We start from the raw sequence: 12,654 nt of genomic DNA on the forward strand, positions 1-12,654 counted from the left end.
TAATTACCTTAACTAAAAACAGTTTAATGTCCCAGTTAAGGTAATTAAACCACACCAATGCAACTCATGGAGTGGTCGTTTTGACCTAAGTGACCCGACCCTTTATGGGCTTTACAACACACCTGTGAGTCATTGAGTCAATATTATACCATACATTTTATTAGGCCTATATATAGATTAGGTCGGACAGTATATAGGTGCATGGCACCACCTGTCACAGCGATGGCTTAACGATCCTCCCTTTTGTCACGTCCTATACGGCCAACCACTGTGTCCCATTTGCTGTGACACTCCTCCTCTCCTCCCTGTGACAACACGCACGCACGCACGCACGCACACACACACACACACACACACACACACACACACACACACACACGCACACACACACGCACACACAGTGCACTGGGTGCAGGTCCATGCAGCCAATAGTCCCACCCCCTGACAAAGATACAGTGAGTCTCATGTCCTCTTTTTACTCGTCTTCGACCACATTTATGCGTTGCTTCAAGCAGCCCCCCTTCCCTTTTTTTCCCCCTTTCTTTTATTTATTTTTATACTCTTCTCTCTCTCTGCACTTTTTTTTTTTTTTTACAGTAATGTTCTAGGCCCCGGACTACTTCTTCTTGTCTCACACGGGATCTAAAATCCAAGTAAACGAGGTAAGATTATACCGGTATTCTAAAAATCCTACAGGTGATTTTCTTTTTTCGTGCTGGTTTTGCTGCGCTCGTCTTGTCGTAACAGGTGCATGGTGCCATGCATGGGGCTTTTAATGTGGCAGAACTCGTTGTTGCGGTTGGCAAGGTTGTTGTTTTTGCGCAAAATAGACCCGGATTCCATCGGGACGGAGTTGTCTTTTGTCTAAAGTAGAAAAAGAAAAAATGACCAGAGGGGTGATGATAGAAAGCCCTGCTGCAGTGCATGATGGGGGTGATCTCAGGTGAGTAATACTCTATGGGTGAGAGAGGTATTCGAAACCAGGCTGTTGTGCAACAAGTGTGAGAGGTTTTTCCATACGAACTATATTATCCACCGTCTGTCTGTCCGCGACACACAGCTATAGGGCGAGGCGATCGCCCACCTGATATTGATATAAGGCCTTTCGGTATTTAATAAACAATCGAATAGTCAAACATTCATCTTTATCTCTTATCTTTTGTTGACTTGGAGAACATGATGATATTGATATTGATATATGATATCATATGACTCACTCAGAATTAATTGGATAATTATTATGAAACATTATGTAAACTTTATGCTAGCTATAGACTCGAATATCAAATATAGCAGTGGTGGACCACTGGTCGGGGACCACCAGTGGGCCTTGAGGGGGTTCCATCATGTGGTCCACAGCTAAATGATGGACAGGTTTTAACCAAATGAACCATTATATATAGATCTTTAACTCTTGAGAGTGTAACATGAAACGGGTCCATTTGGTTTCATGTTACACTCTCAAGAGTTAAATTATTATTATTAGACATCTGCATTACTTAATTTACAAGAAGTCTATAATTAGAGAATGTAGAAGAATTGCTATTTTGATCAAAGTTTGCCTGTTATCTCTCCTAATGGTACAGTATACCAACATCAATACAGCATGGAATTGTGGACAAAATCGACAGCAAAATATATTCTTTAGTTTTGGGTCTGAGGTGGTCATGGCTCAAATGGCAATTGAATAGTGGTGGGCCTTGATATGAAAAAGGCTGAAAAGCACTGATATATAGACTCATTCAAATATCACTGGGTAAATGTTCAGCTGAGAGGGCCGGGCCTGCATGCCTACTAGGCTGCATGCCAGCCTTGCCAGGAGTGAGTGACCATTCAAAGCTGCTCAAACATTCTGAAAGCTTTTCCCATGCATGCAGGGCAGGCTGCAGGCGTTTACTTGTTTATGCTGGCTGCCATCTCGTCTTACCGACTTTATCTGCCTTATTTAGTGGCAAGTAGCAACACTTAGAGCCAGTCTGACTCGTTTCTGTGGACGGGATAACAAAACAAAACAAAACAAAACAAAACAGGGAAAAAGTATATAGGCTACAGAGACAAGTGCTGTATGGTCCAGAAAAATAGCAAGGGAAGAGGAAGACAAATACAATTTGTGGAGTGGATGAAGGGAAGGGAAACAAAGGAGTTTCCCTTCCCTTCCCTTTCTAACTTTTTGGAAGGGAACTGCAAACAAAGTATCGAGGCCCTTTTCTTCCTAACAAGGAACCATGCATGCACCGTATCAGCATACCAGTGAAGTGATGTGGTAAACCATAGAATGGCTGATGTTGCGACATCAGATATTGTGGAGCTACAATTAAAAGTGGATGACCGCAGGCTTCTTCTCCGGATTAATTATAAGGCCTCACTCACACAATTCAATTCAAAAGGGCTTTATTGGCATGAGAAATCATACGTTTACATTGCCAAAGCAAATAGCACAATACAGCAATACTCACACACTAGTGTGCATCTCTGTTGTAACTTGCCTGTGGTGACTCCTAATGTGTGGGATATTTAAGAATGGGATATTATAACTTAATATCTTATTACATCTCTGAGGAACAGTTTTCACAGAGTTTTGTCATGGTGTAACTTCACCAGTCAGTGGCATATACACTATGCCAGTGGTTTTCAACCAGTGGTCCTTGAGAAGGTTCCAGGTGGTCCTCGGCTAAATGATGGAGAGTTGATAACCTTATCACCATACACTATGCTATAATGTCCTTATCGCCATACACTATGCTATAATGTCCTTATCACCATACACTATGCTATAATGTCCTTTAATATCACCATACACTATGCTATAATGTCCTTATCACCATACACTATGCTATAATGTCCTTATCGCCATACACTATGCTATAATGTCCTTATCACCATACACTATGCTATAATGTCCTTTAATATCACCATACACTATGCTATAATGTCCTTATCACCATACACTATGCTATAATGTCCTTTAATATCACCATACACTATGCTATAATGTCCTTATCACCATACACTATGCTATAATGTCCTTTAATATCACCATACACTATGCTATAATGTCCTTATCACCATACACTATGCTATAATGTCCTTATCACCATACATTGCCATGATCACAGTTGTGGTTGAGTTAGTGAGGTTGTACAGTCAATGTTGGCGGCGGTGGCTCAGGGGTAGAGTGGCTGGATGGTAACCGCAAGGTTGCCAGTTCGAACCCTGTGGGCTCCCCCAGAGTTAGTGTCGAAGTGTCCTTGAGCAAGACTCTGGCTCCTGGTGTGCTGATTGGTGCCTTGCATGGTTTCCGCCACCATCGGTGTATGAATGTGTGTGAATGGGTGAAATGATGCACAATCTATGTAAAGCGCCTTGGATAAAGGCGCTATATAAATGCACCATTTTTATTTTATTTTATCATCATAGTTTATAATATAACTGTAAAAAGTGTGTGCAAGAGAGAGTGTTAGTGATGGATCTGTATATATTATTAGCTTGTTATTAATAACAATAGTAATTGACTTTTTAAAGCACCGCTCGTATCAGAATTGCAAGGGGATTTAACTAACGGACCAAATACGAGCAATAGCTAAAAGCAGCGCAATAAATCAAAAATCACACCCGTTTGAAGTGAATATTAATATATATATTATTATTAATTAATTAATATATATATTAAAGTCTAACTCGTGTTGCTATGATTGGGTGATGTAATGCTGATGTAAAACAAACACGGACAAAACAAACATTAAACTCTCTTTATTGTTAATGGACTTTAATGTTTGTGTTGGGGACAAAATGACGTAATTTTCCCTTCATTGTCAATGGCGTTGTTTTATGTTTGTTTATCTAAGAACAAACATTAAACTTGTATATAGGAGGGGCTAGCGCCCCTCAAAAATAAACACAAATAGAAATGTAAGCTAGAGCGTACATGGACAAAAGTCACAGAAGGGCTAGAACAGAAGCTATACTGTATGTTGCCATTATAAACAGTTTTGATATTTCCTCATTCTCTTGTCATGCATTCAAAGCATGAAGAACGCCTTCGAGGAATACAGACGGTATGCATTTGGATGTAAATATGTAAATGCAAGTATATAAGGAGGTTAAATATGTAAATGCAGATGCAAGTATATGTAAGCATGTTGTGAATAGGCTATGTAAATGCCAGATTCAAGTATGTAACTATCTAAAGATATCTGTAAAACACAGAGAGACAAATGCGTACGCTTGTCTATATGGCGGTCTAAAGCATAGTGTAGTAGGCCACTCTGCTGTACAAAGGTGCCGCACGATGCAAATAGCCCAACTGCTATTTGTGGGACACAACAACACACCGTTGTACGACGTGGTATAGACTATAGCACACTGATGCTTAACCCCTCAAGGGAGGCAAATGTAGGTTACTAATCACAGAGAGATTGGCTTTATCTCGCAGTACTTGCACCACCATGTGATATGAAGTTGTAACTTAATTGACTTGGACAAATGCCTAAACTGACTGACTAACTTAATCAGTGCGTGTATGGTCAGAAAGTCGCATCTCTCTTTCCGCTCTCAGCAGCAGGCTAATTAACTGGCCTTGTTGAGTGCAGCATTGTGGCTCAATTCTCCCTCGACTAATAACGGATGGAGAGAATGTCGATCATCTATGAGAGAGAGAGAGAGAGGGAGAGAGAGAGAGAGAGAGAGAGAGAGAGAGAGAGAGAGAGAATCACTGCCAATAAATCCGCCTAAGTGGATGATTTACAATACTGGGCCTATGGCTGTTTAATTGTAGATTTGTGTGTTATGTTTAATCAATGCCGAGATGTCTAATCTGATGCATATACGCGTATTTATTTAAATATCTGTGTGGTAGATCTCCTCTTCTGGTGTTGACATGACAGACCATCAATGTTGATACTTTCAGCACTCATGGTGTACTTACAGTACTGGTTGTACTTAATGTAAATGTAGGTTATTTCGAACTTGTTGTAAGTAAGAGTCGAGCCGTGTTCAGTGTAGGGCCAACTTCAAAGATGGAGACTGCCACTATAGTTCGTTCCACACTCTCTCCAGAGGGCCACATTGCATATAGTGTCATATAAAAAATAGCAGATCTACAAGCTCAGTGTGTCGCAGTGCGACGTGAGCTTGTAGGTCTGCTATTTTTGCTATACCTGAAAAGTATTTTTTTTTAATTTAATGTCAATGCCTACAAATACCTTTTAATTATACAAAGACCTTTTAATTATAGTTAGGCCTATGTTAACTTTATGAACTAAATACAAATACATTGGACATAAAAAAGACAACAATTTTAATACTACTCATTAAGCTACTAATTTAGACTGAAGTAATTAAAGCGGGTCATGTTTACAAATTTAAACAATCATCTCACAGTATTCTGATATTAACCTGAGAGCCCAAATACAGGTCCAGAGGTTTCAGTGGCCGGCCCCAAACTCTGGAACTGTCTGCCCCTACATAATAAGTCTGCCCGCTCCTTAGAGGCCTTTAAATCTTTACTTAAAACTCATCTCTTCTCCCTGGCTTTCAATGTTGTTTGAGCCCCATTGAGCCCCATTGCCCCCGCCGTATAATCAATCTGCAATTTCAATGTTGATTCTGCGGATTTTCCCCCTGGACCCACCTGGGACCTGGGACCTGGCAACTGTTGTGTTGCTTTGATGTTGTTTTACTATGCTATTTATGTTGATTGTATGCTTGTTTTATGATCGTGTACAGCAATCATTTGGTTGACCTTCTGGTCTTTGTAAATAAAGTTAGATTTGATTTGAAGTAATGGTGGGGGCCGCCGGTTGCCCATGTATGACATATAGGACGTAAGTTATTGAAGAAAGGAATTCATCTCAGCTGATCTCAGACTATGGCAGTTTATCACCTGGCGGTCATAATATTATATTATCCATTGCCTTTTTACAGGCTCTGGTCACACTTTGGATTTGGCTTGAACACCCTGGTGCAGAGATCAGATAGCGGTGTTTCTCAAACCTTTTCATGTCAAGGACCCCCAAATAGTATGTATTTGGCCGCAGACCCCCATCTTATAAGGTTTTGTGCCGTCGACCCCTAGAAGTTAGGCCTGATGTCGAAAAGTCTTCTGAAAGAATATATATTCAAAGATTTGTGCCGCATTTTCACGATTTTTCAAAAATAGCAAACCTACAAGCTCGTAGCGTGCCACTCGGTGACACACTATGAGCTTGTAGATCTGCTATTTTTCAATAGCTAAAGTATAACATAATGCTTAGTTAAAAAACCAAAAGGGGTTCCCGTCCAGAATGGGTTAAAAAAAAGAAAATCCAAATGATTCAAAATTTGCATCGATTATTTTTCCAATATATTTTCAGAAATACGTAAATAACAGATGTACAAGGCATGAGCTTGCCTTGTAGATCTGCATTTTTTTTTTGAATAGCCAACATATAAATGTCTAAAGAGGTACATTTAGGATGCTATGCTACTTTTGCTGGGGACCCCCCTGGAACCCCAAGGACCCCTGGGGGTCCCCTACCAAGGCCCAGGAAATTATTCCCTGTTCATTTTCCTCATAGACATTTCAAAAAGTATTTATTTTAAGCCTTGTGCAAAGCCAAAGAAATCATGACAACAAACACAATTTTTCGGGCCGAACAGATAATTAGAAAGAAGAAGAAAACCGTTTGTTGTTTTTCTTCTTTGTAATTATTTTGTTCGGCCCAAAATGTTGTGTTTGTTGTCATGGTTTGTCACAACTTGAGTTGGCTTTGTCTTTAAATAAATACTTTTTGAAAAGCCTATGGAGAAAATGAACGGGGAACGCTCTATAGGCTATTATTTAAAAAAAAATCAAGCTAGACCAAAGGCACTGCATGTTCAGTGTTGTGTACTGTAGACGTTTGTAAAAGAACAGAGTCACATTCAATCAGCATTCGATGTATGGCTTTAATTCTCGTTAGCAATATGATTTCCTCAGCCCTCCGTGTGTGGTGCATGGGGGGTAACCAGACTCTTGTCATTAGTAACTTAAGTCATGACGCATCACACAGTCCTCAGTATAGATGGTGGCTGGTCTCCATGGTTACAGTCAACAGTCTGGACAGAGAAGTGTTTGTAATGCTATCCTCAGAACAATGCTAAAACAAAATGGCCGACAACAGTAAAGTCCCCACCCCACCAACTTAAGCCCCAGCAGCTGTTTGTGGAGAGAAACCCCATATAGTGGATAAACAGATGGTTGATACACTACTGTATAATCTAGTTCAGATCAGAAAGGTGTCAGGCGGAAGTCTGCCACTTGATATGTGTAGTTCTGTACTGTACTGGTAACGGTAATGCTAATACAGGAAGTTTCACTCTTTTCTGTTAATCCTTTGACTTATTTGCAGCAGAATTAAAAAGTGGTTTAATTCAAATGTAATTAAACCAAGATACAGTTTAAACTGAAAAGGTATGTTTTGTTTTCACTCAAAGGGGTGAATATTAGGGATGCTCCGATCAGGTTTTTGGGACCGATACTGATTGTTTTTCTCATGATCGCCGATACCAATAGGTCCGATACCGATACTGATCTTGTGAAATGTTGCAAATTTTTGATATTTCCAAAATGATGATTATGTCAAAACCCACGTCAAAACTGTTCCTGTGTGTGGGGAGGAATGGGAGAATGTTTAGGCCTGTCACAAAGATGCAAAATTATGTTATACTATATATCTGATTGACATTTATACCACTTAAATGGTGTAAAATATCAGTTTCTCCAGATAGGGTAAATTGCCAATCACAGACAGGGTAAATGCCGATTACCAATCAGAGTGAATATTGGCCTATATGGCCGATCACCGGCCGATTGTCGGAGCATCTCTGGAGAATATCTTGCAGTAGCATATCATCTCATCAATCCTGCATTCTAGGTATTACAACAACAGTGTAGGCCTGTAGGGAATGAAATAGTAGTACTATAAGTGGCACAGCTCACATTTGTCCCCAAGGCATGTCTGACTGTGACGCACAGCTTTGAGCAGAAGCCAAACACAGGCCTATACAGCCAGGTGTCACACCCCGTGACCCCATGAGATAATAGTCCCTATTGTTGGGATAAAGTAGACCTTTTTAAGCAGTTACCATTACTCATAAGAGTGTGTACCCTAGCTGTGCTCAAGCAAGGTCACAGAGGGACAGAAAGATTCCTATATAGTGTCTGAAAAAGTAGAGACACGTCAGGATTCTCCAGGACAGACGACCCCTCTGGCCTGCGCTTCGAGGGGCGCCCCGGCCAATCTGATTCGTGATGTAACAGGTCGTATGTGCTTCCATCTATGTCTTTGCTGTTCATATGCATATCACATGACCATTCAATTTGGGATAAGTATCCCGGGCAATCATTAAAATATGCCGGAGCTATATGATTCCATGACTTATGTGTACAGCATATTTATTGGACTATCAGATAACTCCCTCACGGTAATAACGCATCACTATACAGTTAGTTATTATCAAAAGATGTTTGATTTCTGGGTCTCTTCACAAATCATCTTTCAAGTGTAGACGATGGAACAGACTATAGGGCAGAGTGAGTGAGCAAGCGTGGGCATGTAGAAAGAACATGGTGAAACGACTAGAATGGCTCTTTTGTATTTTGTAGAGAGAGTGTCCGTCCGGAGGTTTAGAATGACGCTGGTGCTCCCCACGCTATGTCAGTGATGAGCGTGTACACACAGTCAGGCTATGTCAGTGATGAGCGTGTACACACAGTCAGGCTATGTCAGTGATGACCGTGTACACACAGTCAGGCTATGTCAGTGATGAGCGTGTACACACAGTCAGGCTATGTCAGTGATGAGCGTGTACACACAGTCAGGGTAAGAGGAGGGATGGACCAAGCAACGAGGACGAGGGCAAAAGGTGAAGATGTGAGACGCGCGCATTTTATGAAAGTCACCCTCACAACAGTGTTGTTTTCATCGACTACCTTCTTTCACTGAGGAAAACTAAATGGAAACTAAAGCTATGATGAACAACAACAACTAAGACTAAATGTATTGACAATTTCGTCAACAGATAAAAACTAGACTGTTAGGAAGTGACTAGTGCACAAGAGATCCAGTATAAGTCATTTAACACTTGGTTGCATGCTGAAAATAGGCGATCTACAAGCTCACAACGCGACACAGCGCGACGCGTTGTGAGCTTATAGATCGGCTATTTTCAGCAAGTGTAAAGTGTCATTATAACGGCATCAAGGCCCGCCAAAATACATTTTAGTCGACTAAATCAACTGTAGATTTAGTCTGCTAAAATCTTATGACATTTAGTCGACTGAAACTAGACTAACACTAAAACATGGTGACTAAAATTTCACCATGACAAGGTGACTAAAATGTGACTAAAACTAAGTGAAAACTTTCAAGAGATGACATTGAGATTTTGAGTTTTGACAGAAAGAGTATTCCACGGACGGTTTAAATTATATAATATTTCGTACGAAAAAGCACAAAAGCAGTAGTTTTGAAACATTTTCATATCAACGATCACCAGATGTATTTGTATAAAAATAATATTTTTATATAGACACGTATGCCATATCATAATAGTACAATATCCAAATTCACAGACAACAATATCCAGTCTAATATGCTGGAAGCCCTATACTACCCCCAGACGAGACACCATGAGGTGTTAGTCACCCAGACCACGCTGCTATCCTATTCTCTACATCTGTATATCCTCTTATTTATTCCCCTCTATTTCTCCCCCCCTTTCTCTAATACTCACTGCTTAGTGTTCACCCACTGACTGCAGGTTGAGGTGTGATGCATATAGGCCTGTGCTCGGAGGCAGCTTTGGTCATGCGCCGTGTAGGCGGGTGGAGGCTGTAGGTAGGGTATACTGGAAGGAGTGCTGATGAAGTACATAGCTAACTCTATTCTATTTTTTGGTGTATTTTTTGTTCCAATAAGTGTCACTGTCGGGCGGAGGGAGGGGAGGGGGCAGGTTGGTGGTAGGAGGTTGTCCTCTAGGGAAAGAACTAAAAATGTTTGTACCCCCTCATGTTCTTTTCTCCCTGTATATAGGTGATCTGTATGTTGTGACCAACTGCTGCTGGTATGAACAATAAAAAACTATAAATAAAAATAAAACAAATATGCGGAAGCCCCTTGAACCTCCACCCCAGGGACCCCGTGGGGGTCCCCAGATCCCACTTTGCCAAACAGTGTGGTAAAGATTATGAAGCATATACAGTAGTATTTTATGAGTCAATAATAATCCCTTATGATTTATAAGAGGTAGACCAGGAGGGTCAAATAAGGTAAAGCTTCAAAGTTAATGGTCTGGCTCGCCCCTTAATAAGTTCAGCTATCCCTTTACATTTTATGGTTTATGCTCATGGTCTGTTTGTTTGCATATATAGTAATTTAAGTGAGATTATAGTAAATTAATAACCCTTGAAGACGAACTCATTCACCAAAGGCCAGCAGAGTTTTCACAGTAAAGTCTCTTGTCATGAGAGGCAGTAAATATACAAGATTATAAATCACAGTTTCTTATTAATTTACTTGCCACACAAGAGAATGATATTACATAATAATACATAATGTATAAATAAAACCTAACCACTTAAGCCCTATATACTTTGTGTGATACTAGATATTATTATCTTTTTATATTATAAATTTTGATGGTTGAAAATGTGCTTAGTGTTGTTAAGTGTTGTTAAGTTGTTTTCATTTTGTGATTGGCTTTGACAATCACAAAAATGGTCTTGCACCCACCTACCTCCATGACTGCCTGCCCAGGTACAGCATGTCCCAAACCGTCTCCTGTCCTTGCAGCCATGCACCTACCTTATTATTATTATTATTATTATTATTAACATGTGTTCTGTCTCCTGTCCTTGCAGCCATGCACCTACCTTATTATTATTATTAACATGTGTCCCGTCTCCTGTCCTTGCAGCCATGCACCTACCTTATTATTATTATTATTATTATTAACCTGTGTCCCGTCTCCTGTCCTTGCAGCCATGCACCTACCTTATTATTATTATTATTATTATTAACATGTGTCCCGTCTCCTGTCCTTGCAGCCATGCACCTACCTTATTATTATTATTATTATTATTAACATGTGTCCCGTCTCCTGTCCTTGCAGCCATGCACCTACCTTATTATTATTATTATTATTATTAACATGTGTCCCGTCTCCTGTCCTTGCAGCCATGCACCTACCTTATTATTATTATTATTATTATTAACATGTGTCCCGTCTCCTGTCCTTGCAGCCATGCATCTACCTTATTATTATTATTAACATGTGTCCCGTCTCCTGTCCTTGCAGCCATGCACCTACCTTATTATTATTATTATTATTATTAACATGTGTCCCGTCTCCTGTCCTTGCAGCCATGCACCTACCTTATTATTATTATTATTATTATTATTAACATGTGTCCCGTCTCCTGTCCTTGCAGCCATGCACCTACCTCCTTTACTCCTCCTCCCCCTCGGCCTACTCTGCTGGAGCCCCGGGGCCTCGTGGGCCGCCAAGGTGATCGTGGTGCCGCCCATCATGTTCGAGTCCCACCTGTACATCTTCAAGACGCTGGCCACGGCGCTGCACCAGGAGGGCCACGAGACGCACTTCCTGGTGTCGGAGGGCCGCGAGGTGCCGCCGTCCCCCCACTACCACTTCCAGCGCTACCCGGGCATCTTCAACAGCACCACGGCGGACAACTTCCTCCAGTCCAAGGTCAGCAACATCTTCTCGGGCCGGCTGACGTTCCTGGAGCTGTTCGACATCCTCGACCACTACTCACAGAACTGCGACGCGGTGGTGGGCAGCGCCGAGACCATGGCCCGGCTCAAGGAGGCCCAGTTCGACCTGCTGCTGGTGGACCCCAACGAGATGTGCGGCTTCGTGCTCGCCCACATCCTGGGCGTCCAGTACGCCGTGTTCAGCACGGGGCTGTGGTACCCCGCCGAGGTGGGCGCCCCGGCGCCGCTCTCCTACGTCCCCGAGTTCAACTCGCTGCTGACGGACCGCATGTCGCTGTTCCAGCGCGTCGCCAACACGGCCGTTTACCTGGTGTCGCGCTTCGGGGTCCACTATATCGCGCTGCCCAAGTACGACCGGATCATGAGGAAGTACGGGGTGAAGCCCCAGGTGGCCATGGCCGACCTGGTGCAAGGCAGCCGGCTGTGGATGCTGTGCACCGACATGGCCCTGGAGTTCCCCCGGCCCACCCTGCCTCATGTGGTCTACATAGGGGGCATCCTGACCAAGCCCCCCAACCCTCTCCCACAGGTCAGTAACCTATACTACGCAACAGATGGAGACACAGGGTTCATGTTCATTTGACTTTTCTTCATGATAATCCGTCATTTGTGTTTCTTTGCCATTTGCCGAGTGCCGACATCACAAGTGTCTGCGCAAAAGAAGAAGGCACTCTCTAATAAGAAGTATAATGCCATTTTAGGAGACTAATATGTCATAACTGGCAGGTTTGACTTTCACATTATTCAAATCTGTAGTTATGTGTGTGGGATTCAAAGCTTCATTTATGTTCCATGGGGAGTTTGGGGAGAAACCTACCCTCTTTTCTTCTTCTTTAAAAAAAAAAGCAAATTGCAGTCAAATGTCCCTCTCATTGACAAATGGCAATTAATTATTCAGAAC

At 41.8% G+C, this 12,654-nt stretch overlaps 1 protein-coding gene across 1 annotated transcript in view; it reads left to right on the forward strand.

The window, feature by feature from the left end:
• Nucleotides 1–494: 494 nt before the first annotated feature.
• Nucleotides 495–12,654, forward strand: part of ugt8 (UDP glycosyltransferase 8) — a 34,411-nt gene continuing 22,251 nt past the window's right edge. The window contains exons 1-2 of the mRNA XM_083764689.1: nucleotides 495–662; nucleotides 11,450–12,282. Of these exons, the coding sequence (XP_083620815.1) occupies nucleotides 11,452–12,282 (831 nt within the window). The 5' untranslated portion in view covers nucleotides 495–662; nucleotides 11,450–11,451. The remainder of the gene's footprint in view (nucleotides 663–11,449; nucleotides 12,283–12,654) is intronic.

This window comes from Protomyctophum parallelum (assembly GCF_964188405.1).
Source record: "Protomyctophum parallelum genome assembly, chromosome: 5".
Lineage (NCBI taxonomy): Eukaryota > Metazoa > Chordata > Actinopteri > Myctophiformes > Myctophidae > Protomyctophum > Protomyctophum parallelum.